At 53.3% G+C, this 26012-nt stretch overlaps 1 protein-coding gene across 2 annotated transcripts in view; it reads left to right on the top strand.

Annotated features, from left to right (window-relative positions):
• Positions 1-26012, top strand: part of RORC (RAR related orphan receptor C) — a 67222-nt gene that overhangs the window by 13598 nt on the left and 27612 nt on the right. Inside the window, exon 2 of one of the 2 annotated variants that reach the window (XM_074980666.1) lies at positions 5219-5248. In XM_074980666.1, coding sequence (XP_074836767.1) covers positions 5219-5248 — 30 coding nt within the window. Of the gene's footprint in view, positions 1-5157; positions 5249-26012 lie in introns of those variants that run through there. The other variant, XM_074980665.1, reaches the window with a different exon arrangement.

Here is a 26012-nt window from a genome sequence, read left to right on the forward strand (position 1 = left end):
GTCTGAGTAGGGGGTCTGTTCTGTGTCGGCCCTTGGTGGGGGTGAGGAAGGGGGATGACAGACCCTTTAATTCTTAGATTGCTGGTTCACCCCCAGCCCACCTCTCCAGCATCAGGTGGCTCCAGGACAGGGGCATTTGTGGGGGGGGGACTGCTCCGAGGTGGGGGCATCCACCCAGATGGGCAGGGAAGTGGCAGGAAACTGACCTGCTGTGTGCAGAGCTGCGGGTCCAGGATGTAAAGCCTGGCCGGGGTTGAGGGGAGCAGGTGGTGATGCCTGGTGGCCATTGCAGCCCCTCTGCTGTGTGCTGCAGAGAGCGGTGGGGCAGGAAAGGCACCTGGCCTAGTCAACAGGACCAGCCTGATCACGGCAGCCTACGGCAGCTCCAGCCCACGCCTGCCAGCCCCCAGCAGCGCTGCAGCCCAAGGCGAGGCAAACCCTCGGGTGCTCCCCTGCACGACCCGGCACTGCCAGGCAGTGCCCAGAGAACAGCTGGACATCAGGGCTGATCAGCGAGCAAACGGGGTGTCAGCCCGGAGCAATGGCTGCAACCAGCCAATGGGCTGGGGAACCACGGGGGTGGGGGCATTTGGCCCCCTTGGAGTATTATCCTCTGGGCTCCTGCAGTGCAGGGCAGGTTGGCGTGCCTGTTGGTCAGCCAGAGGGGAGCCTGGTGCTGCCCTGTTCCCCTCCCCCACAGCTGCTGTGCATTGCCGTGAAACTGCTATTAAGACCCCTGCACCCCACCCCGGAAGTGGCTGCTTCTCAGTGCTGCCTGGGGGACCCCTGTATGAGCTGCCCTTGATCCTCACCCCAGAGGTGGCTGCATCTCAGCAGGTGGCTCTGGCTGGGGATAAGGGAGGCAGTGTTGCCGCTGAGCTGCACAGGCGATGGCTGCGTGGGGTCCCAGTCCCGTCTGTGCAGGTGCCTCCCTGCACTATGACTCAGACACGTGTGGCTGGCTGGCAGCCAAGACCCAAGAGCTTGGTTACGTAAGTAGGGAGTTCAGGCGAGGCCAGCGTGGGGGCTGGGCGGAGCTGGGCTCCCTGCCCTGCCCTGCTTCCCCTTATTCAAACCCTGCAGGGCCAGGGGGGTTGGACCCACACCCTGCGCTGTGCAGGAGCCGGGACCCTGAGTGGTGTAACTAGGGGCTCTGACTGCAACCACAGTTCTTGGTGCTGCACCCTGTCCAAAATCAGGGCCCCCTTGTGCCAGGTGCTGCCCAGACCCAGATTGGGGCCCCATGGGGAGCCAGAGACTGTATTGGGCCCTCGGGCCGAGCTGAGGCTCCCCACAGGGAGGCAGGGCCCTAGGGCTCAGATCAGGCACCCCACAGGGAGGCAGGGCACTAGGGCTCGGATCAGGCATCCCACAGGGAGGCAGGGCACTAGGGCTCGGATCAGGCATCCCACAGGGAGGCAGGGCACTAGGGCTCGGATCGGGCACCCCACGGGGAGGCAGGGCCCTAGGGCTCGGATCAGGCATCCCACAGGGAGGCAGGGCACTAGGGCTCGGATCGGGCACCCCACGGGGAGGCAGGGCCCTAGGGCTCGGATCGGGCATCCCACGGGGAGGCAGGGCACTAGGGCTCGGATCGGGCACCCCACGGGGAGGCAGGGGCCTAGGGCCGGGATCGGGCACCCCACGGGGAGGCAGGGCACTCGGGCTCGGATTGGGCACCCCACGGGGAGGCAGGGCACTCGGGCTCGGATCAGGCACCCCACGGGGAGGCAGGGGCCTAGGGCCGGGATCGGGCACCCCATGGGGAGGCAGGGCCTGCCCAAATCTCCAGCTGGGATCAGAGCTTTCTTGGCCTGGGAGCTTCTTGGCTGGTGTGAGAGTTGCTGCCCTGCAGAGCCCACGGCCCTGGGGCACAAGGTGGCAGGAGGCACAGAGGCTGCTTGGGGGCTCAGCCGAGGTCAGGCAGCAGCCCCTGTCCCCTAGTACCTGCAGCAATAGACTCGGAGTTTTCTGCCCCAGGGTTCCTGGTACAACTGCAGCCCCACCCCTGAGGAGGGAGCGGGCCACCCCCCACTCAGGTTCCCAGGAACCAGGGGTTGTGCCAGTCTCCATCTCAGAGGTCCCTGCTCCCCCAGTCCCACAGGTCACAGCTGGGGAGCATCTCTGCCCTGGAGTGGGGAGCGCGTCCCGGGCAAGGAGAGGGCTGTGAGTCAGGGCAGGGGCAGGTCCCCACTTCAAGCTGTGCCCCAAAGCAAGTCGGGATGGGCTCCCAGCCCTCCTGCTCTTGGGGGGGAGAGAGGGCCAAGCCCGAAGCCAGATCCACTTCCCCTGCACCCAGGGCAGACTCCCCTGGGGGCACATGGGCCCCTGAGTGCCCTGGCACGGCCCAAACTTCCAGCCCTGGGCAGGTCCCTGTGGTGGCAGCTCTGCCCACCTGGCCTGGCCCAGGGAAACGGCGCTGCATGGACCTGGCCTGAGGTTAAGGCAAGGAATGAAAATAGCAAAGCTGCTTAGGAGAGTGGCATGCGGCTTTCTCTGGGCCTGTGGGGCGCCTGACGCTCAGGGATGCTCAGCAGGCTAATCAGATTGAGCTTCCCTTTTGGGGGGCAGGTGTGGAGGTGCTGCTAGCCCCTTGTTGTAGCCTGGAGGTCGGGACTGGGGGGCACAGACAGCAGAGGGCGGGGCAGGGTTGGGAGAGCAGGGGGGTGCGGATGAGCATCGGGGGCACTGGCAGGGCTGGGTAGGCTAGCGGTGGGCTAGCTGGGGGCTGCAGGTTGGGGCCAGGCGGCACAGGTGGAGCTGGGGGGGAGGGCAGCCTAGCAGGGAGCTGCGGGGAGGACTGAGGGGTGCTGCAGAGTGAGGGCGGGGGTGGGGTTGGCGTAACGGGGGATACAGGGCGGGATTGAGGGATTTCTGCCACTATCGCAGCTGTGAGCTCCTGAAATCTACCAATGGCCCCTACCCCCAGCACTGGGATGTAGCAGAGGAGGGGAGGGGCACAGGTGCTGGGCAAGGCTGGGTGGGGAGCAGGGGGGTTGCTGTGTCTCTGTGGCTCCGTCCCAAGAGGTACCAGGTTTTGTGCTGCCTGGGCCCCCCTCAACCTCCCCCCGGCGATTCCCCACCAGAGGTGACCTGCCAGACCCTAGCGCATAGTGAGCCAGGCCCAGGCAGAGTCCTGCAGAGGGCAAGGGATGAAGGGGTCAGAGCTGGGGGTGCTGGTGCCCGGACTCCTGGGTTCCATTCCCAACTCTTTGTGACCTTGGGCACGTGGAGATGCAGCCCCTCCCCCATATTCTGGGAACTCCTTCAGGGCTATACCCAAGACCCTGGAGGTGTCACCATGAATGCCTCCATCCCCATCTGTCAGGCACCCCCCGAGTCCGTCTGTCCCAGCTGAGACAGGGTGCGACTGGGGCATCTGGCAGAGATGGCAGCAGGATTTCTGGGCACTGGGAGGGCACCGCCTTTGTGTGCTAACGGCAGTGGCTTCCCCTGGCCCGCGGGGAGGCTGGTGGTCCCTGACAGGTTACGACCCCCTCTGCCCATCTTTAAGAGCAGGGGAGCCCAACGCCCACGCTGCCCCTTTGCAAGGAACAGGGTTGGAGAGGGAGTTTGGCAGAAGCCCCTCCCTGGGCCTTGTGCTGATTGTCCGGAAGCTGAGAGTGACTGTGTTACTGCCCATTCCCACCAGGGGGCAGCAGTCTCTGTTCTGGAGTACAGAGCGTGTCTGTCCACCCAGTGGCATTCAGGCTCCTCTGTCTGTATGTCCCATACAGTCCTGGGCTGTCTGTCCCTCCATCTATCCACCCCGTCTGTCCCACTGATCTACAAGCCCATCTATCTGTCCATCCTCCCCTCTGCACCCCCATCTAAGGTACTTTCCTGGCCCCCGCTGTCTTAGTGAGTGAGTGTCTCCAGCTCTATAATGGCTTTATCCTCACAGCCCCCGGGAAGCAGAGCAGGGCTGTTGTTCTCTTGGAACGGGGGAAACTGAGGCATGGTGAGGATACGTGAGTTGCCCAATGCCACGGAGGAAGTCTGTGGCAGAGCAGGAGCTTGAACCCAGGTCCCTTGACTCCCATGCTTGCCCCCCCCAAATTTCTGTGTGAATGGCTGGGGTTTTGAAGACCCGTTACCGTCCCACCTACAACATCGCGCCACAATTTTATTGCTGAGTTACTGATTAATCAGTCGGCTAATGGGTCCCCAGTTGCTAGTTATTAATCAGGGCAGCGGGTATGGGCTTGTGGGGAGCGCCCTCTCGGTGGCTCCCAGTGAATAATGAGAAGCTCCAGTCTTTCCTCGCGGCTCGCTCCTACCCTCCGTGTCTTCTGGTCTCCGCTCTGGCAGGCTGCTGTGCGCCTCATCCTCTGAGCCTGGAGCTTTGCTCATCTCTGCCTCCCTCTTTTGGCTGCTCCCCGGCCCCTCCCTACCCTGCCATCTTCTTTGCACTCTCCCAGCTGGCTGGGTCTGGGTGGTCGCACGTTTCGGTTGTCAGCTGCTGGAGGCGGGGTCTTGTTCTTGGTTTGTACAGCACCTGGCACGCTGAGGGCCACTAGGTGCTACAGTAAGATGCTTAATGAAGCACGGCGCCTAGCACCATGGGGGTCCAGTTCACAGATGAGGCACCTCGGTGCTAACCCAGTGCAAACAGTGATGACAACATTTTGCTGCACCCATTGTTGTGTGCGGGTCGTTCCCAAATGTTCCTGTGGGTCCCTGCTGTAATGCCCCCAGTGGGGCTGAGCCCCTGAGGCATTTGTACAGGGGTCACTTGCACTCCAAGGGGGAAGTGCTGGATAAGTTAGGGTGGGAGTTGGGACTATGATGTAAAGTCTAGTGGTTAGAGCAGTGGGGAGAAGGAGCCAGGACTCCTAGGTTCTCTTTCCAGCTTAGGGAGAGGAGTGATGGTTAATGGTTAGTATGGTGGGGAGGGGGTGGAGCTGGGAGTCAGGACTCCTGGGTTCTCTTCCCAGCTCAGGCAGAGAAGTGCAGGCTAGTGGTTAGAGCAGGGGGTGCTGGGAGCCAGGACTCCTGGCTTCTATTCCAAGCTCAGGGAGGGGATGTGGGATTAGTTGAAGGGAGTCGGGGGCTGGGAGAGCTGGTAATTAGGACTCCTGGGAGCACCTGTCTGTGCCTGAGTTTCCCCCCGCTGCTCGAGTAGCCTCTTGGGAAGGGTGTCGGGCTCTTGTGGGGATGCCTGCAGGAGCCCTGCTGCTGCTGCCACCATCTCACCCTGTCTCTCTCTCGGTTGCAGGCCCGGTTGCTATGAAGAAGACACACACGTGTGAGTACAGCTCTTACCCTGCTCTGCTCTGTGTCAGGTGTCCTGCCCAAGTGGGGACCTCAGGCACTGCCCCTGATTCTCCACAGGGCACGGGGAGACCTGCAAAGCCCCACACAGCCCGGCCCTGGACCATCTTGGCCTGTTGGGCCAGGGGAGGGCAAGGGGCTCCCAGTCTAGATTGGCTCCTGCTGACCCAGGCAGGGGGAGATGAAGTTTCTGACACTTTTTCCCCACAGTTCTGGGTCTGCCTCTGACTGTGGCCATACCCAGGGGTCAGAATGGCCCAGGACTCCCCCACCCGTGTGGGTTTCAAGTGGAGGGAGGTTTGGCTTTGAAGACGCTTCCCGGCCCTTTAAGCCTGTAGCCAAGGCAGCATGGCCTAGTGAGCTGAGCAAGTGGACAAGGACTCAAACCAGGCCACACGCTGTGCCTCAGTTTCTCTCCTGCATGGCAGGGACAGCGATACTCGGCCAACTCTCAGCAGTCAGGCAGTTCTTTGTGTGTTACTAGAGTTCTGTTTATAAAGGGCTAATAAGCCAGGGTGAAGTTGGTTAATTAATTATAGAGGCTTGTAATACCCAGGAGCTCTGGAGCTGGTTGAGTCTGTGGCCCCTTCTCGCCCTGTAGCTGCAGCCAGCTCCCGCCTGGAACGTGCTTACGACGTCAGCTCTCCCTTTGTTACTGCAGGGTGGGAACTTGACTTGCGTCACCATTGAAACTCGCTTACTGCTTAGCCGCTGGCTTTGCCTTAGGGCTGTAAGACCCTCCCGCTGGCTTGGACCACCATGGCAATCACAGGGGCTCGTCAGGGTTGGGGGGCAGGGCTGCTGGTCCAAAGTTGGTGGTTCTTGAGCAAGGAGTTCCTGAGATCCAGCCCCTGAAAAGTCATGTGCCAGCCAAGTGTCAGGGGTATTCAAAGGGGATAGCGGGTGAAGAGCCCTTGGCATGGAGGGGTGAGGGGACACGCAGAGCCACTGGCATGATGGAGGAGAAGAGAGCGATGCAGGACCTGGGGAGAGGGGTGCCCAGGGTGTGCCAGGACTTGGTGGCGCACAGGCCACATGTCCATCCGCGTGGGGCCGCACTGTAATTCCTTCTTGACCCTGAAGGTTGGGAGCTGCTGCTGCTAGTTGTCCCGTGTGCTCTGTCTCCCTCTGGTGTCTGGATTATGCAAAGGGCTTGAGCCAGCTGCTGCCACTGGGCTGCCAGATGTGCTTCAGTGGAGGGAGGCTCGTGCTCTCTGGTCGAGGGGGCTGTGGGTTCGAGGCCTGCTCAGGGCCATTGCAGCGTTTGTTGGTAAAGTGAGAGATCGGGGGGCGTCTCCGCTCACCAGGAGGGGGATTAAGGGCACAATCAGCAGTGGGGTCTTAGTGCACCCGGATATGGGGTCTTAGTGCCCTGAGGATTGTAACAGCCTGTCCCAGGATACGCAAGCCCCCATTCTGTTCCTGTGCTGCTGGCTGAGGCTGAGAGCTCAGGGCAAGCTGTGCCTCTGAGTCACCCTGCCTTGGCAGGGCCCAAGGCTGGCTACCTCCCTGTCTGCAGCAGGGCATCCCGGTGGTGCGCTCTCCCTGTCTGTCCTTTTCTCACAGAGCCGCCCTGTTTAACCTCCCATTGATGGGGCTGGCTGAGCATTACAGCCTTGTGTTTGGGAGCCCAGGGACACCAGGCCCTGCCCAGACACAGAATGAGAGACAGTCCCTGTCTCAGAGAGTTCACCATCTGACTAGACCAAGGGAAACTGAGGCACAAAGAGGGGAACTGCCTTGGCCCGTGGCAGGCCCAGGCATAGAACCCACATGTCCTTAAGCCCATTGTAGCGCTCTGACCGCTAGGCCGTGTTGTCAGCCACATGAGCCAGGGTGCCTAGAAGGCCCAGTCAGGGGTCAGAGCCCTGCTATGCTAGGTGCTGTACATTTACATAATAACCAGACAGCCCTGCCCCGTCGCCCTCTGCCCACCTGTAGGGGAGCAGCTGCCAGCGGGAGGGGAGTGGCCCCTGTTTCTCTCTGGGTCTGTGTGGGGGCTCTGTCTTGGCCATGCCACGCGCGGCGGGGGGAGGAGGGAGGGCAGAGGCAGGCTCTGTGGTGAGCGGCAGGTTTGGTTTTTACATCACTGTGGTTAGCTCGTCCCGAGGTGTGACTGCTCCTGAGGAGAAGGGAGGAGAAGGAAGCCTGGGGAGGGGGCCTGCTTGCTCCTCAGCCCACCTGCTACAGGGGCTGTTCCCCCTCAGCTCGCCACAGGGAGAGAACACAAGCAGAGCTGCGCCCGGGGCTGAGCAGGCCGGGGGTGGGGGGTACAGGCCACTTCCCTGGGGGGGATCTGACGGGGGGAATGGGACCGTGCCGGAGCAATGGGGGCTGTGTCAGCTGAGCCCTTCCCAGCAGGCCGTGCAGCTCCGTCGGCATCTGCGTCGTGCCTGAGAGGAGGTGGGTGAGGGCGGGTGTTGGCAGGTGGCACTTCAGGGGACTGGACAGCCTGGCACCCATCCGGTTCAAACCCAGCTGGGGCCAGGTCCCCTCCAGCTCTTAGGGGACCTCTCCCTGCACTTCTTCCCAGCACGAAGACCCTGAGTGGAGAGACCAAAAGACTCGGTGAGCCACAGGGACCCCCGGCAGGCCTGGGTCTCTCAGGAGGAGGCCTGTATTGCCAAGGGGTGCCCTCAGACGGGCCCTGCTTCGCTCCTGTTCGCAGGCAGCGAGGGTCTGCGCCCCCAGGTGCCGCACACCCTGCCGATGCATCAGGCGCCTGCCACCGGGCTTGGGAACCGGCCGGAAACCTTTCTGTGCAGGTGCAGGGCCAACCACAAGGGTTTCCACAGCAGGTGTGCGAGCGCCCTCCCTCCACCCAGCCATTTCCCTGCAGCCGGTGCAGAGCTGGGAAGAGGCCGGTCAGGGTGTGCCCTGCGCTTGGTCACGCTCTTTAATTCATGTCATCAAGAAGGCAGCTTTGCCTAGGAGTCAGTTGAAGGAGCTGAAAACCAGGACTGCTGGTTTCTAATCCTCCTTTCTAAGATGAGAGTAATGCCCAGTGGTTATAGCAGCCTAACCCTAACTCTGGCCCTGCTGCGAATTGGGAGTCCTGCGTTCCATTCCTGGTTCTAGAGGGAAGTGATGTCTAGTGGTTGCCGCAGCATGTACTGCGAATTGGGACTCCTGGTTTCTATCCCTGGTTCTAGAAGGCAGTGATGCCTAGTGGCTATAGCGGGGGGGTACTGTGAATCAGGACTCTAGGTTCTGTTCCCAGCTCCGCCTGGGACTTCCTGTGTCACCTTGGGCACATCCCTTTCCCTGTTCTTGAGGCTCCATTTCCACGCCCATGAAATGGGGCCTCCCAGCCGCACCATGCACAAATGCCTTCTCCAGTGCTCATGGGTCCTTGGCCGAACCCTGCTGGAGCAGAGCAAAACCTGCTGCCATGGGTTAGCCTGTCAGCTGCTGTTTCCCTGCCACCCCTTCAGGGTGGCTCTGATGGCTGGTGGTGTCTGCTCTCGCCCTGAGTGTGCTGGGAACGCTGGTTTTGTGGCCAGAGGTGCATGCATTGCCAGCTTTCTGGGGTTCAGCGTGCTGAGCTGATACTCATGCTGTGTCGTGGCCCTGCCAAGCTGGATGTGCTGTGGATGCAGGTAGTGATGCTGCAGAAACATAAGAGGCAAGAGAGGTACATGAGGAGCTGTGGATCTATATACAAGGAACGCTGCGTCATTCATTGGGAGAGAACTGGAGGGATTTAAAGACTGGGATTGTATTTAATATTTTTCCAGCTACTCCATTTAAACCAATAGCAGTTTAGATTAGCCTGGTACACAGTAAAAACCAGATTAAAAACCCTCCGGCTCCTTCCCCTCGTCTACAAAACCCTAGTTCATTCCATTCATTATCACTAATATTCCCTTGGATACAAATTCTTCTTGCTTCCCTTGCCCTGCCCTCCTGTGCTGAACAGCTGCCATGTTCCACACCAGAGATGGGCGCATGGCAGCACCACCGCAAGCCCAGAGTTCCTGAAGCGTACTGGGCTGCAGGGCGCTGTGCCAGAGAAAGGCAGTGCTGCTGTTCAGTTTGGGGCGGCTGGTTTTCCTTGTTTCATGGAGGCTTTCGCAGCTGCTGTGCCTCCTGCCTTTGGCTCAGTCTGCACATCAATTACGTCTTCCACTGCTGGTGGAAGAAAGATGACACATAAGCCACACGGCATGGCCCTGCTGGCCCCTGCATCCTCCCGGCCTGCCAGTCAGCATAGTGCCTTCAAGCCTGACACAGCTAACAACTTGCTGCCTGGCCAAATCAGGGTCTTGGGAACAAATATGATGGATGATTCTGCCCTGGGGGCTATGGCTGGAGGGAAAACAGGTCACAAGGTGACATCAGAAGCCTCCACGTTAATGTGGGAGGTGCAGGAGTGTTATAAAATAACATACAAAAAATCTTAGTTAAATCCACGGAGGGGTTGGGAGCTCTGTGTTCTGCCCCTGACTCTGGGAGGAGAGTTTAGCCTAATGGTTGGAGCTTGCTGCCCGGCACCAGAGCACTTGGGTTCTCACCTCGACCCTGGAAGGGAAGCAGTTAAAATATGGCGACTGGGAACCGGAACGCCTGAATTTGTCTCTTGCTGGCTGTGTGCGGAAGGTGGGATCTAGTGGGCGCGAGGTGGCGGGATGGGGAGCTGTGACTTGGAGGTGTTGCACTCAGGGCTATGGGTGAGTGTAGCAGAGCGGGTAGCGGCAGGGGCCATGGAGTCGGGACTCCTGCAGCCTCTCCCCAGCTCTGCGTGAGAGATGTGGTCTAGCAGCTTGAGTGAGGAAGTCTGGAAGACCAGAACAAACTGGCCTCTGATCATAGCTTGGCTCCATGTGCGGCCGGGCAAGTCAGCCCCCACCCCGCGCTCCCACTTTGTGCAGTGTCTCATTTTCCCTGGCTGCGAAATGGGGCACCACGGGCTGTGAGTGGGTGGGCCAGGAGCGCTGTGCAGGAATCATGCTGAAGAAAGGGGCACAGGGTTTAATGCAGCAGAGAATCACCTGGATCCCAGGCTGGCCAGGGCTCAAACCTCCTGCCGTGCCACCCCCTCTCCCCCAGCCCTTCGCACTCAAGGATGGAAACTCGGCACCTTGTGGCTTCTTGCTGTCTTGTGGCTTTGGAACTTTCCAGTCAGCTGCCATTGGTTAACCCCAGTGCACAGCGGGGGCCCTGATTGGCTAGGGGGGTTGCCTGTCTACGGGTCTTGCTGAGCCACCTGTGCTGGCCAGGGTGCTTTCAAATGCAAGCAGCCCTGGGGCAGAGTATGGCACCCCGGGCCCCGCGCTAACCTTCCCAGCTGGCAGCCAGAGACAGGTGCTGCCGGCGACCTCCCCAGGCAAAGCCGCCCCACCGAGCCGCTTGCACCGCCGGCACCATGAGAGGTGGGTGGTTTTGGGGGGAGATGGGGAGATAAAGGGCCAGCTGGCGCAGCGAGCTGGAGGGCTTGCCCTGGTGCGTGGTGCGGATGCAGCCCCATCTGCCTGCTTGTGGCAGGGAGGGGTGGTTCCGGCACAGGCCTGGCTCCTTGTGCCCAGCTCAAGCACAGTGGGGGCTAGTGGTTAGAGCAGGGCAGAGCAGCAGTCCGAGAGCAGGCTCGAGTACAAACAGCTGGGAGGCAGGAGTTAGAAGGCCTGGGTTGTGGTGCCCTGTTCTGTCAGGGAGCAGGGTCTAGTGGTTAGAGCAGGGGAGATGGTGCTCTAGTAATTGGAGCTAGGTGGTGGGAGTCAGGACCCCTGGGTTCTTGTGCCCTGCTCTATCAGGCAGCAGGGCCTAGTAGTTAGAGCCAGGGATTGGCAGTCAGGACTCCTGGGATCTCATGCCCAGTTCTGGCAGGGAGCAGTGTCTAGTACTTAGAGCAGGGGAGCGCAGCAGTCAGAGAGCTGGCTCTAGTACTTAGAGCTGGGATGTGGGACTCAGGGCTCCTGGGTTCTCGTGCCCTGCTGTGTCAGGGAGCAGGGTCTAGTGGTTAGAGCAAGGGGACTGGCAGTCAGGACTCCTGGGTTCTTGTGCCCTGCTCCAGCAGGGAGCTGTGTTTAGAGCAGGTAAGATCAGGAGATGGGGAGCAGAAGATAGGATGTATTGCTGGGATGTGGGAGTCAGGGCTCAGAGCTCCTCTGGCCCTGCTCTAGGAGGGGGTGGGGGTCTCACCTGTAGCGGAAGGCTGCCAGTTAAGACTTCTGGGCCAAGATTGTCAAAAGTGGCTAGTGATATGGGAGCCTGACTTGAGACACTGCACAGGGCTGGGCTCAGACTGTTCAGCGCACACGTTCTGGGACATGGGTCTGTTCCTTGCCCTGGGAGGAGAGTAGAATCGAGCAGTTAGTGAGATGAGGCAATGCAAGCTGGGAGCCAGGACTCCTGGGTTCTGTCCCTGGCTCTGGGAGGGGAGCGGGGCTTGGTGTTGGAACAGGGAGTAGGGACAGGGAGTCAGGACACCTGGGTTCTGTCCCAGGTTCTGCTGTGGGGCTTTGTGCAAACGTGCCCCTCCCTGGTGCCTCAGTTTCCCCATCTGTAAAACAGCGATGAAAGTCCAAGCTGGGAGTTGTTGTGAGACTGAATTGTTCACAAGCAGTTTTCCGCCCCTTGGACGGAAGGTGCTATGTTCAATTCTCATCCAAAATCTTCCATCAGGCGAGGAGGGCCTGCCCAGGGTGAAGTGGGGGCCACAGTCCGGCTCTTAGTAGCCGTGACCTCTCCGAACGCAGCTTTATACAACAGCTCGGGGCATCGGGAGCATGCGGGTACTGAGTCTGTTTGCAGGGGTGCTGGTTAGGGAATTGTGCGGCTGATTGGGTGGCAGGCCTCTGGCCAGATGCGGAGGGACATGTGGGTCACTAGCATCCCTGAGGGGGATGGTCCGAATGGACCGTCGAGACTGGGCTCCCCATTCTCTCTGGGGCTGAGGCACTTTGTAGGAGACTTGCGCAGCTCTCGTACGCAAGCATTGGAAGCTGCTGATTCCCTGCCTTTCCCCACTGGCGGTTTAACAAGCCCCATGTCAGTCATTGTGGCTGCATCCCTGAGGGCCTGATTCCCCCCCGGCCCCCACAAACCAGATCCTGATCTCGGTCCTTCTCCTGTGGGGTAAAGGTTCTGGACATCAGCGGAGTGACTCCAGATTGAGGCCAAGAATGGGATCCAACCTGTTCGGCTCTGAAAGGGATGTTTGGAAGGTGGAATGTAAACAGTTCCCGCAGTGGGAGGTCCTGGCCTGTTCGCTATGAAAAAGACATGCCAGCATCCCAGCTGTGCGAGTTCCAGGGGAAATCTCATGGCAGTCAGGTCTGGAGCCTCTGGTGGGGTTTCCTAAGGGTTGGAGCAGCTTTGTCTTTGGGGCTGGAGTTGTACTTTGGCCGGGGGAGTCTGCTTTTTGGGGGAAAGCGGGTGCAGGCATGTGCCTATCTTTCATATATGGGTTTGTGTTTGTGTCTTAAGGTGTGTCTAGATTAACAGTCGCAGAGGGGTCGCCCTGTTAGTCTTTTCTTTTCTCAAAACTTAAAACAAGAAGTCCGGTAGCCCCTTAAAGACTACCCATTTTATTTATTAGGTAATGAATTAAATGTGTGTGTGTTTTGCGTGTGTGTGTGGCTGTTTTGATTATATAGCGTGCCTGTCTGGATCTTTTTTTCATAGGCATGTGAAACTTGTAGGTGTGCGCCTTTGTGTGTGTGTGTGTGTGTGTGTGTGTAGTTGTGTGCCTTTGCTTTTGTGGGTGTAGTTAGCTTTTCATATCAATAATATGCTTTTTTTGTCCGTGGGGTGTGAGTGTTTGTCCCTGTCCCTAGAGTGGGGTTCCCACTGCATCAGTACATCTCTCCTTCCCCTTTAATTTTCAATGTGGAGTGGCTTCTGGTCCCCTTCCGCTCCCTTCAGAAGGAATACGTGTCAATTAGATGCGTGTTACCTCTGACTGTGATACAGGGGGTGCCTGGGTGTACTCAAAGGGTGGAGCATGAAGCTAAGATTAAGTCTGTGGGTCTCACAGCTCTACCCAGCTCCAAACGGTGATGGATGAATGCCTGGACACCCACAGCCCCACGCGGTCTGGCCGAGTCCGCTGGTTATTTAATGGAAGGCCGAAAGGCCTGGGGAAAGTGGACGGGGGACAGAAATAGCATGATCATTGCCCTGCCAGGGGCACAGTACCACAGCCTGGAGCCCCCGATGCTTGTCTCTGGGGAAAGCGGAGCCAGCAACCCACAGAGGGGGCCGTGTGGGCTGGGTGCAAGGCTGCATTTTAGAGAGACTGGACACAAGGGGGGCGGAAAGATCTCGTACGGCTGAGGGGAGACCTGGCTTGGGGGGGGTGGGCAGATGTGAGGGCCCAGTGTCTGGGGGGGCACAGGGGAAGCTGTGGGGTGGTGCAGGCCCAGGGAGCAGGTGTCAGAGGGAGGGGTTGAGAGAGGGTGAGGACTTCAGAGGCATGTCGGACACCGAGGGGGCTCGGGCATGGGGACCTGGCAGGGGTGCAGAGGTGAGAGGACCCAAGGATGGGAAGCTGCAGAGGTGAGGAGCCAGGCTGGAGGCAGCATGTGGGCAAGTGGAAGGGGTGGGCACAGGTGCCTAGGGAGGGCTGTGAGGAGCCAGTACGGGGGGAGAGGCTGGCACTGGGGAGGTGGAAACTGGGGGAGGGTAGGTACGAGGCACGAGTGTACCAGAGAAGCTGGGGCATCACAGCTACCAGGGCCCAGTGGAGGGGTGGTTGTGTGGGAAGCAGTGGGGGGCTGCAGACCTGAGGATTTGGCCTGGAGGTGGGTGGAAAGCTTGCAGGGCGGAGGCGAGTGTGATGCCAGCGTTCGGGCGCCTGAGGCGGCCGGCCTCAACAGGCGTTGAATACTGGCAGTGGGGGCAGGGTGCGATGCGGGCTGAAAATCAGCCTCCCCCCACCCCCGGTATCTCAAGTGGGGCCTAGAAACCAGGCGCCTCCCTTGAAAATCTCGGCCCAGCCACCTGGCCATGGTGGCCCAGGGAGATTCTGGGGGAGCCGCAACTTGGGCCCAGCTACGCCTAGTCCCAGAGCAGCTCCCTGGCCACTGCTGCCTCTCCGCTGAATTTCCCCAGAACTGAGGCCGCTGATTTAGACAACTCCTTTAAGCTTAGAATCCTCCATCCAGATCGGAGTCTCTCCAGGGACCTCACCCCAGCAGTCACCTGCCGGTCGGAGACACTCTGCCCTGTTTGACTGGGGCCCCCTATATTCCAGATGGGTGCTCCCCTCCATTTTCCCCATCAGCCCCATGTGCTGTAGGACTGGGTGTGTGTCCCCAGGGGACCAAATACCAGCACTTTGCATTGTGTTTCTCCTCACCCACAGCCTTTCAGTGCCCTCCTGGGCTCCCAGCCTGTTCTTACACCACTGACGCTTTGTGGGCTCACTAGGCCAGATGCTTGGCTGGTGCAAACTGGTGCTGCCCCTTCTCTGTCACTGGCGCACCCCTAATTAGCATGAGGTGGGCTCTGCCCTGTTTGCCTCCCTGGGGCGCCATGGGGTGACACCCAGTGGGGGAGTTGGGCCTTTGACCTCAGTGGAGCTGTGCTGTTTTACTCCCTGTTTCACTGACGTCAGTGGAATTTAATCCATCGCAGTAGCTGGGGTTACAGGCCACTGACATCAAAGGAACTACGTCCCCTTACGCCAGCAGAGGTTCCAGCCCAGTGTATGGTTCCATTTTCACCCCCGTGTGAGTGGAACAAACGGTGTAATTTAAAGCCCTGGTGAAATGGTGCTGAGGGTGTGATATCACACCCTTCTCACCGGCATAGGATTGGCAAGTTCAAAGGAAGATAAGCAACAAGAAATTCAGGGTTTCTATCTAGTGTAACTCACACAGGTAGGGGTGGGTCACTGTCCCATGGAGGGGCACCTAGACCATTTACCCAGAGAAAGAGTGAGTCTCCTCTGCGTCCTTAGCTGGCTTTCAGCTCAAACTGTAGCAGCTCAAGCTCTAAGCTCTAGAGGTCTCAGATTCAAGTCTGCTGTGGGCAGTTACACTAGAATAGGGAAAAGAGGGCAGGTAAGAGAAAGCTTGCCCCCTGGGAATGTGGGCCTATTCCATCAGCCGTCCTCTGAGCTCAGAAAGGCTAGAGGCTATAATGCCTTGCAGTGCCCTGTTGCAGGACTCCAGGCTCGGGCGAGGGGCCTGCAGAGGAGACCCTCCAGCCATGCAGTGCCGGCCATTGTTTGAGACCTCGCTCGCTTGGCAGTTTGTTACACCCATTTCCCAGCCCTGGAAGGCATTTCTGGTGCCTGGCGGGTGGATCTCTTTGGGTTGGGGTTTCTAAAGGCCAGGAGAATTTTGGGGTTTGGAGCAACAGACCTTACGTGGCGGGAAATGGAATGTCCTTGTTCCTCTACGCGCCACGTACGCAGCAGGGACCTCTTGTCAGGCTGCAAATGGTCTGCAGAGCTCCTTGATCCTGGGAGAACTGTAACCTTGGCCCACTTCTCCCCTCTGCTATTATTACAACATCGCAAGGTCCCAGCCGAGATCTGGGCTCCAGGTAGGTGCTGCATAAATGCACAGAGAGACAGGCCCTGCCCCATGTCTTTAAATAGACAAAATAGGCAAAGTGTGCAAGGGGAAACTGAGGCACAAAGTAGGGCCAGGACTTGCCCAAGGTTGCATGGCAAGCAGGGGACAGAACCTAGGAGTCCTGGCTTCCACTCTCTGGTCTGAGGCCAGGCTGCTGCTCAGAGCCAGGAATAAACCCCACAAGTCCTGGCTCGCTCTGTCCCCCTCTAGCTCTTAGACCCCACTGTCAATTAGAGGCAGGGTTGGACCTCAGGGGTCCTAGCTCCCAGTGCTGGGGCCAGAACACAAACCCTTCTCTCCCACTCAGGCTGGTGCTTGCCCCCGGCATGGAAATTCAGCTTGTTTTAGAACATACGAACAGACTGTCAGACCAAAGGCTCGTCTAGCCCAGGATCCTGTCCCCCAACAGCGGCCGGTGCCAGGCACCCCGAGGGAGTGAACAAAACAGATAATCATCATGTGACCCCTCCCCTGTCACCCATTCCCTGCTTCTGACAAACAGAGGCTGTGGACACCGTCCCTGTCCTTTCTGGCTAAAAGCCACTGATGGACCAACCTCTACGAATGGATCTAGTTCTTTTCTGAAGCCTAACGTCCCGGTCTTCACAATGTCCTCCAGCGAGGAGTTCCACGGGTTAACAGTGTATTGTCTGAAGAAATATTTGGTTTTGTCGGTTGTAAACCTGCTGCCTATTAATTGCACTTGACAGCCCCTAGTTCTCATCTAAGGGAAAAAGTTAATAACTTTATTTATTTTTTCCGTCATGGTTTTATAGAGTTCTATCATATTCCCCCCTTAGTCTCCTCTTTTCTAAGCTGTAAAGTCCCCCTCTTTCTGTGTAGTAGCCGTTCAGAGCCCGTCATCGTTTAGCCCTTGCGCTGGCTCAGCAGAGGCGCGGCATGCGCTGGGCTCAGGTTAGCTCAGGGGAGTTTTGTTTAAATGACTTTCTGAGCAGTTCCTTTCCAAAGAGCTCACCCCAGCCAGCCCCCCGCAGCCTCACAGAACGCTGTCGATGGCAAGAGGGGCCTGGGCTCCCTCTGCTCCATCCACCACATCTGATTCAGCTCAGCTTTCCTGTGCTGCAGACCCCGACCCTTGTGCAGCGACTGCCCGTGGGGCTGCAGCGTTCAGGCCCCGGCAGCCAGGGAAGCGGAACCTCGGGGCAGGAGGGAGGCTTGTGGGTTTTCTGCATTTGATGCCACACGTACAGGTTAGGGCTGAAGGGGTGGAGGGAAAAGTGCTGATTAAGGTTGTTTTGATCTCCAGAGAGGCTCTGTGGTGTGGCTCTCCCTTCACCTCCCCTTCGCCGGTTTCATGCTCTGCTCCCCCGGCCGGTGCGGTGGCAGGGTAGGGCCAGCAAAGGCAAAGCAAGAGCTGCAGAAGGCTCTTATAATCAGCCCAGTGGCCTCCTTCCCTCTTTGGTTTGTGGCTAGTGATGCATGTTAGTCGGTAGATTCCTCTCTGCAGGGAGGTGCAGTTGCTTCTAGTGGAGCTCTGTGGGTTTGAACCTGCCCCCCCTGAAAACAGTGGCACAGGCAGGGCCAGATCCCAGCACCCCAGACGTGGGTGTTTTAGCTGCCCCATTTCAGAAGCTGGCCAGGCTGGTTTCACTCATGCAGGATTGGAGCCCTGTTTCCCCCCCGTAGTCTCCCTCCCCACCTGCTGCTTGTCCTGCTCTTGTGGGCATCTCCTGTGTCCCTTTTCCCCTTGCCGGCAAGAGCGGTCGTGCACCCACCCACACGTGGAGCTGTGCCTCTGATGACATAACTCGCCCTGTTGCACCGGGTGGCTGTGGGTGGCAGGAGATGGTTTCCTGAAGCCGTCTGAGAGCATCAGAGAAGCCACCTCAAGCAGAGGGGGCCTGAATACAGAGCCCATGGGCTTCTTTTCCCACCCGGCTCCTCTGGGACCAGGACAAGGGACTCTCCTCTTGTACTGCGAAAGGACTGGAATTAACATGTGCCCAGAGGAAATCACTTTTTTGTCAGCCTCCACTGGCTGGCAGGAGATAGGGAGGCTGCAGTGGGTTCTGTTCCTGGGCTTGCTGCTCTCTGGCTTTGCAGCTGCGGCGCAGTTGCTTCCCTGCTGCCTGCATCCGTGTCTCCGCCAGTGAGAAAAGCTGGGGAATCTCGCCCAGTATTGTTCATGGTCCTTGCCTCCAAATTAGAGCCTGTGGCTTCCTCTCCACAACGGGTCAGAGGCCCCCACATGAGCTGTACGGTTCCATCTACTGAGGCGCTTTACCAGCGGTGGTCTATCCGGATTCACACTCCTCTGCCCCCGATCAGCTGCTCCTCAGGTGTGCCTGAAGGGCAGTAAAGCAGCCCAAAGCCGGACCTTCCTGCAGTCGACTCTCCAGGGCTTTTAGACGTTCCCGGTGCTCTGCCCCTAGCAGCTGGCACAGGGAATAAGAAGCCATGGTGCCCTGGGGGGAGAGACTCCTCAGAAAAATCCACCCTCGGTTTTTGATGGTATTTTCTCCCACCTGCCTCCGTGTTCCGGTGCGTGTTGCATACAACTGGACAAAGCGAATGTGTTGGTGTCGGAACAATAGAAGTAAAATTGACCCACCAAGCAGAGGGGTTGAAATGTTTATTCCATGGCTGTACAGGGCCTTGTATGGAAGGATCCTGATCTGTGGCTGGCGCTTCTACATGCTATTGTAATATACCGAATAAATAATAATGTGGAGCACAGTAAGATCTTTGTCTATAACAGGGGCTTCAGAGAGACACCCTAGTACAGATGTGAAAATAACTAGCTCGTCAGTTTCTGCTTGCTTACATCACCTGATATGGCTGCTGGGCTTTCAGGCAGTTCTAGGCACCACTTTGTTCATGTTTAAAAACAGCTCCAGTTATTAATAGGTTGCTCCACTATTTTGTGTGCTTTTAGAGTTGATGAATTTAAAAATACCACCCCCCACAACCGCACTCCCCAGATATAGCCCCAGACTTGATTTTCCATAGATTCAGCTACTTACATCATCTCTGAATTTGCAATAGGAAATTTTGGGCCCTTCCCCCCACTCCACCACCACCGCACACAACAGCCTTTTGAGAAACAATGGGCCAAATCCTTAGCTGGAGTAAATCAATGTCATTCCATTGCAATCAAGGTAACAACCCACTTTACACACACTGAGGATTTTGCCCAAATCCTTCGCTTTGAGGTTATTGGGTTTTTTCCCCCATTTGTATTTGTATTAGCAAGAGAAAAGAATATTGCAGCCCCTAGTATAGTTTCCAAGTGTGTCCCGGGTACTCATATAGTTTCAATAGAATTGCTTTGAGGTTTTGCTTGTTGCATGTGTAGAAAATGAGGTGACATCAGGCTGGTTTGATTTAAATAGAAGCGATTTAAATCACTTTTAATCATGGTTAAAATCAGCAAATAGGAAACCTTGACTAATTGAATTTGATTGTGTTTTGCGCTGGTGTTTTTCTAAATGAAAAAATGATTCTCACTGGTTAGTAACCATTAAAACATGTTGCTTTGCCACTAAATATGGCCTTCACACTAAATTTGCTACTGCTTTTAGCTAACCAGGAGGTTATGATCTATCTACCTAAATTTATTTAAGCAATTTATGAAGTTTAACTTTTATTCAGATTTTTAATTTTTCCTTATGCTAGAAAATGATGATTGATCCATTTCTCATTTCCCATATGTGTTTTTCATTTGTGATTTGTGTCCAGCTTTGTTTGGATGGAATTTTCAGTTCAAACAAAAATGCATAAAAGTGTTATTTTCAGTTTTTTTAAATGAAATAAAAATAACTTAAATGTGCTGGATTCACATGGAAAAAAAATAAGTAAATCAAGACAAGGTTGCATTTAATACTAACTGATTTTCCTAGAAGATTTTTGAAAGAATAGAGTTTGTCCTCTAACATCTAGTTTTTATTCATAAATTGGAAAAGGGAAATTAAGCTTAAAAACACTGGGACCTTTTATGTTAGCAAAGAGGAGGTTAAGCGGGGGGATATGATTGAGGTCTATAAAATTATGTCTGGTAGGAAGAAGTGAATAAGGAAAAGTTATTTACTTGCTCCCATGACATAAGAACTAGATGGGCTGAGGGAGTCACCACATGAAATTAATGGGTAGCAGAGTTATAACAAACTAAAGGAAGTTTTTCTTCATGCAGCACCTGGTAGGCCTGGGGCACTCCACAGGATGTTGTGAAGACCTTGACTTAATCAGGGCTCAGTAGATTCTTGGAGGTTAGGTCCATCATGGCTATTAGCCAGGATGGGTAGGCCTGGTGTCCCTAGCCTCTGTTTGTCAGAGCCTGGAAATAAATGACAGGAGAGGAATCACCACATTGGCCTGCTACATCCTTGACGAGGCCATTTAGGGCTTGGGGCAAAGAGATTCTTAAAAATGGTGCTTGGTCCTGCCAAGATGGCAAGGGGACTGGACTTGATGACCTCCGAAGGGCCCTTTGAGATCTGTGAGATGTGTATCTCCATATTGCCTGTTCAGTCCCTCTGGGGCATCTGGCATTGGCCACTGTTGGAAGACAGGATCCTGGGCTAGATGGACCTTTGGTCTGACCTGCTCTGGCCGTTCTTAAGTTCTCCTGCTCTTAAGCTTTCATGCTGTGTCAGCTCCCTGTTGATGTCTTGACTTTGGATGAGGTAGCCCTTGAATTAGCTGGATAAACTGAAATGATGAAAGTATTTTCTCTGCCTCTGCAGAATGCACTGTTCACTGCTGCTGTCAAAACCTGATTTAGAATTGCTTCAGACTCCGGTTCCAGACAGTTAGCCAGTGACTTTCACAAGTTCAGGGGTTTGAGTTCCTTTAAAACTGGGCAGCAAACATGTGCTGCTGATTGCTTAACACTTTTTTTTCATTTTATTTAAATTACTTTAATAGGTTATATTAAGCATAGGTCTGAATGGAGGTTGCAATTTCAAATTCGTTTTTAAATAGTTTACTTTTTAAAAAATACAGGGGGCTTTGATTTAAATTTAAATATCTGATTTTTTTTAAAGTCACTGATTTTTATCCAGCTTGGGAGGCATATAGAACTGGAAATCTGTGCCATCAGCGTCTGATTCTGCATAGTGCCGAGTGCCTTCAACGTCCATTGTAGGGATTTTGCAACCTTCATAATTATGTGACTGCACCCAGGTGCCCCACTTGTCACCCACGCACTTAGGAGTTTGGGTCACTGTCCCACGTAGTTGCACCTAGACCACTTAACACAGAGAAAGAATGAGTTTCTTCTGCAGCCTCAGCTGAGAGCCATTTGGATTTTAGCTCAAATTGTAGAGGCTCCTACACTAAGCTCCAGAAACGGGCTCCTTGTACTGGATGCCGTACCGAGACAGAACACGAAGGCGTTACGAGTTTTGAAGAACCTATCATGATGCCTTGCCGCATAGTTTCTGCCAGGGCATGGTAGCCTTTGTGGTGCAGTTTAGAGCACTTTTAACCCTAGAAGTAGATACAAATGTTAGCTTCTCTCAGCTGAGTTCTGTCTGAACTCTGGTGGAATTTCCACTGAACTAAGAATTCAAAGCTCCAAGGATAACCAGTTCCCAGACTGCATCTTCTTGGTGTGGTTTTTCTCTTAACATCGCAAATCCCAATACTCGCTGTAGTTTCCTAAAGGCTGTACATAGACGTGACTAAGTGAGCTTGCCGTGTCCCCAGTCAGAGTACCTGAAGTATTGTTCTGTAGTGTAAGGAACCATAATAACATAGTTTGAATTGATTTGCGAACATCACCTCATCTCCTGTGATCATTTGGCGCAAATATGTTCAAGTCTTAGGCAAAACAGAGTTTCCATGTCAGTGATATTCAAGCCTCTTATCTCAGGCACGTACACTATAAAGAAAGCGTATTCGTCGTTAGAGAGTTTTGCTTTGAAGGGACATGATAAACTAATACATAGAGAGAAAAGAATAAAGAGTGGTAGTGAGGCTGAGGTTTCAGAGGGTATGTTGATGCGTTGTATTCTTAAACCCGAAACTGCTTTTAAAATATCTCTCTCTTCCTTTCCCGCGTTTCAATTGGCAATGCTGTATTGAGATAAATAATCAGTGGCTCTGTCTCAAGCCAGTAAGTGAAATTTCACTATTTTGTCTTTAATCTGAGAGCATTTTGGGTAAAATTTCATCTCCAACTTCACGTATAGTTCTGGGGCTGCAGCTCTTACAGTAGACACCCTGTTCGAATCAGCCAAGGGATGAATTTGGATGAACAGAAAAATTTGCACAAGATGTACAAAGAACAGTTTTGCAGGAAGGATGTCTGTCTGTCTGTCTGTCTCTCTTAGCAATGGTAGTGTTTTGGGGCCAGATTCTGCCTCTTGGCTAGACCAGAACAATTCCACCTCCAGCCCCCACCAAAATCTAGATGTACTTGCAAACAAATTTATTTCTAATGCATGATTTTTACTTCTGCAAACTGGAAATAATTATACTTTCTCCTGTTTTATGAAACACTTTGAGATTTAGGGATGAAAAGTGCTGAATAAGAACTAGGAATTAATTATTTCTTTATATTACACATAGATAAGACATTATAATGTGACCTCCAGAACTGGAATCTACTAGTGAAATGATTTAAGGTTTTCTGACCAAATGATTTAGAGAGTTGATTAGGTATGGTTATTTAGAAGGGGGAAGTGAAAGCACATGTTGCTGCCAGGGCTATAGTGTAAGAATAATAAGCTGAGCTACAAGAATGATCTGAGCTTGCATTGTTCCCTGTAAACTGAGCGCCTGGGCAGCCATCCACGAGAGATTCAAATGCAGCCCAGCTCATTAGCAGAGTGCCCACTGGCCCTATGTGATTTTACTGATGTGCACAAACCGCAATGCACATAACAAAATTTATTCTGCACATGGATGGAAAAAAGTAGAGGAAACATGATGAGAGAGATGAAAGAAGCTCAGTCGGTTTAATTTATCACGGGAAGGTTAAGCGGTATCTTGATCGCGGCCAACTTGGGAAAGAGATTACTGATTGCTTGTGGGCCTTTAGTTTTGCAGAAAAAAGCAGAATTAAACCCACTGTCTGGAAACTGAAGCTAGACAAGTTCACACTACAAATAAGTGCACATTTTTAGCAGGGAGAATAACCAACCAGTGGAACAATTTACCAAGGGTTGTGGTCAGTGTTCCTTGTAAGCTGAGCACTGGGGCGGCCTTCAGGAGAGATTTAAGTGCCACCTAGCTGGTTAGCAGAGCACCTATAGCCAGGCAGCATGTGTTTCTATTCGTGGTGCACATCCCCATATGTCTTGGTGCATATAACAAAATTTATTCTGCCCATAGATGTAAAGAGTTAGAGGGAACCGTGATTGTGGTGGATTCTCCAGCTGGCAAAAAACTCTCACACTGAGACTAGATGGGCTCATAAAAAATAAACTTCAGTTCACCCACAAGTGGTACAAAAGGTCAGACTGGAATAGCTTATCCTAATGGGCCTTTCTGACCTAAAAATCTGTGAAAAGTTCACAGCCTGCTCCTGTGGCTGGGAGGATTCAGCATGGCCAGGATCTTCTGCAGAACTGTAGTTTTCCATCCACGTGGGGGCTGTGTGTGTGGGGGCGGGGGGAGGATGAGGGATATGAGCATAGATTACTGAATAGAAGTCGTAAACCTCAACAATCAAGTTGGGGATCTAATTCTGCAAAGGGCTGAGCCTCCTGACCTCAGAATTAGAGGTGCTCAGCTGCTCTACTGAGCGATCGCTCCAAGTAACTAGAAGGCGAGAACAAAAACTCAGACAAATTAACTTTCTTAGATGGTTCCTAGAGAATGGAGTATTCTCAACCTGTCTTCTCTTGCTAGGTTGGTGATCTAGTGTGTGTGTCTGGCCCAGCCATTGGTAATTTACTCATTTTGAAATTGACTAAGGCCAGAATTTTCAAAAAGACCTTCACCCTCCGCCCCCAAAGTATTATTATTTATTTCAATTTAAACCCCAATTTTAAAAATTGCCCATGCAAAATGGTGCTAAAATGATTACCACCCAGAAGCAAAATAAAACAAACTTTGGGCACCAAAAATATTTAGACAGCAAAACTAAGCGGCTAGATTGTCAAACAGGATCACAGTGTTGGGTGCCAAGTCCGTGAAAATTTGGTTTTGTATGTTGTAACTTTTTGGGTTTCTTTTTTTAGCGTCTGATTCAATCCATTACTGAAATAAACCTCTGATCTCGGTCAATTCATACCTTGCTTTAACTGACTGAACATATTTATGTGTTCAAAATCCCAGAATTAATAAGATGGAACAAATAAGACTTAAAATCTTTTCGCTTCTTTCCAAGAAGTATTTTAAATCTGCCTCAAGCGGAAACTTTCGGAGAAAACAATGAGGTTTTGGACAGCGCAAAAATATCCTGAACGTGTATATCTCAGCCTGTTGCTGCTTAGTGACGCAACAGAATGCAAAAAGTTGACCCTGTTAATAAAAGCCAATTGCTATGTTTTGAATAAAGTTGATTTTCACAAAATATTTGGGGATCTATTAGCTGAGAGAGAGATCCCCCATGGTTCTTTTAATTCAATTATAAAGACTAATTTCCTACTCAAATCCAGCTGGTGTCAATGCTCAGCATCTTTGTAATTAGTGTAGCGCTGAGTGTAAATTTTTGAAAAATGCTTGAGATGCAAAATAAAAGGAAATACTCGGAGGGAAAATGAGAATCCTAAATATGCAGGTAACAGTAGTGAAGCAGGGTTGTGTTAATTGCAATATTTTGATTACTGAAGACTTTAAGAATTAAGTAGATCCTTTTTGGATACATTGTGAAGCAATTGCTTTTGTTTTAGCATAAAATTACTTGTTACATCAAATGTTTGACTTAACAGTATAATTTTCTTGAGTTAATTAACACCACATTATGGTGGTTTACAAAGATACATATCTGTTGGCTTTTTGGTCCTTTGGCATGTTCAAACGTTTTAGTTCACATCACTCCCTTTGTGATGATGTAAGATTATAAACTGTTTGATAATGAAGTTTCACAGTCAAACCAAAGCGATTCTTAGACCTTCTGAGCAACGGCTGTGGAAAAAACAGCACGATCTGTCTATTTATTATGAGTTATGTACATCTTTCTTGTGTATAATGGGTGTTTTAAAAATTCTTCAGGCCAAATCCGTAGCTGATGTGATGTCAGTCGCACTTTATTGGCTCTGAAATCTGGCTCTTAGTTGATGTGAAATTTAGAATCAGATTTTCAGAACAGATGAGCTGTTACAGGCACTGAATTCTGGAAATCTGAGTCTTTATTTTGGTGTCTGAATGAGAGCTGAGATCTTTTGAGGGAAATCTCACCCCTATTGTGGGTGCAGGCCATTTGAGAATCTACCTCAAAATAAATGCATGATCCTGCGGCATTGAAACTTGAATTTACTAAGGAAACCAGTATCATTCTACCATGTTTTTATTTAAAATCCATAAAGCATCTTCAAATGCAAAGTTACAACCAAAACTTTTGTCAAAGCATAACAGTTCTGCTCCCTTTGCATGTAAAAAGAACAGAAAGAAATGGTTAAAAATTTGGACAAAATGTTGGATTGATCAGACACACATCGTAGATTAAAAAAACCACCTTGGTGTAAAAAATACAAAAGGCAGAAGACACTGCTGAGTGTAATATTTTGCAGCCTACGTTGATAGCAGAAGCTTAAGAAATATGTCCCAGTGTAGTTCATATTGGTTTGGAGTGTGGTACATTTTCTTTGCTTGCAGATGTGTGAAGTTACACTGGTATAAAGATACTTTATACCAGAATAGCTTCTTCCCCAAAGTGGTAAAACTTTTTCATGCAGACGAACCTTTAATGTGTCATAACTTTTATGTAGGTTGAACCTCTCTACTCTGGAATTCTGTCATCTGGCAACATCTGTAATCCGTCATGACTTTAGTTAGCTGGACGACCACTTATCATGTGTGTGGCCAAGTTTCCTGTGGTCCCATAAAGTTTGTTTCCAGCCACCAGTCGTGGCTCTCAGTGTTCTGTGCTGTTATGTAGCTGCAGTTTACCCCTAAATGTCTTATAAGAGCCCTATAACCAGTGGAAGTGTTGGTAATGTGCTAGACAATATTGACCTCCTGTGGGGTGGCAGGTTCTTTGGTCTGGCACCTGTCAGACCCCAAGGGTGCCAGATTAGAGACGTTCAACCAACATAACATAACATACATAATCTTACATTGCCTAAACAGGGGCAAAAGTGAACC

The sequence above is a fragment of the Carettochelys insculpta genome, chromosome 30 (genome assembly GCF_033958435.1).
Source record: "Carettochelys insculpta isolate YL-2023 chromosome 30, ASM3395843v1, whole genome shotgun sequence".
Lineage (NCBI taxonomy): Eukaryota > Metazoa > Chordata > Testudines > Carettochelyidae > Carettochelys > Carettochelys insculpta.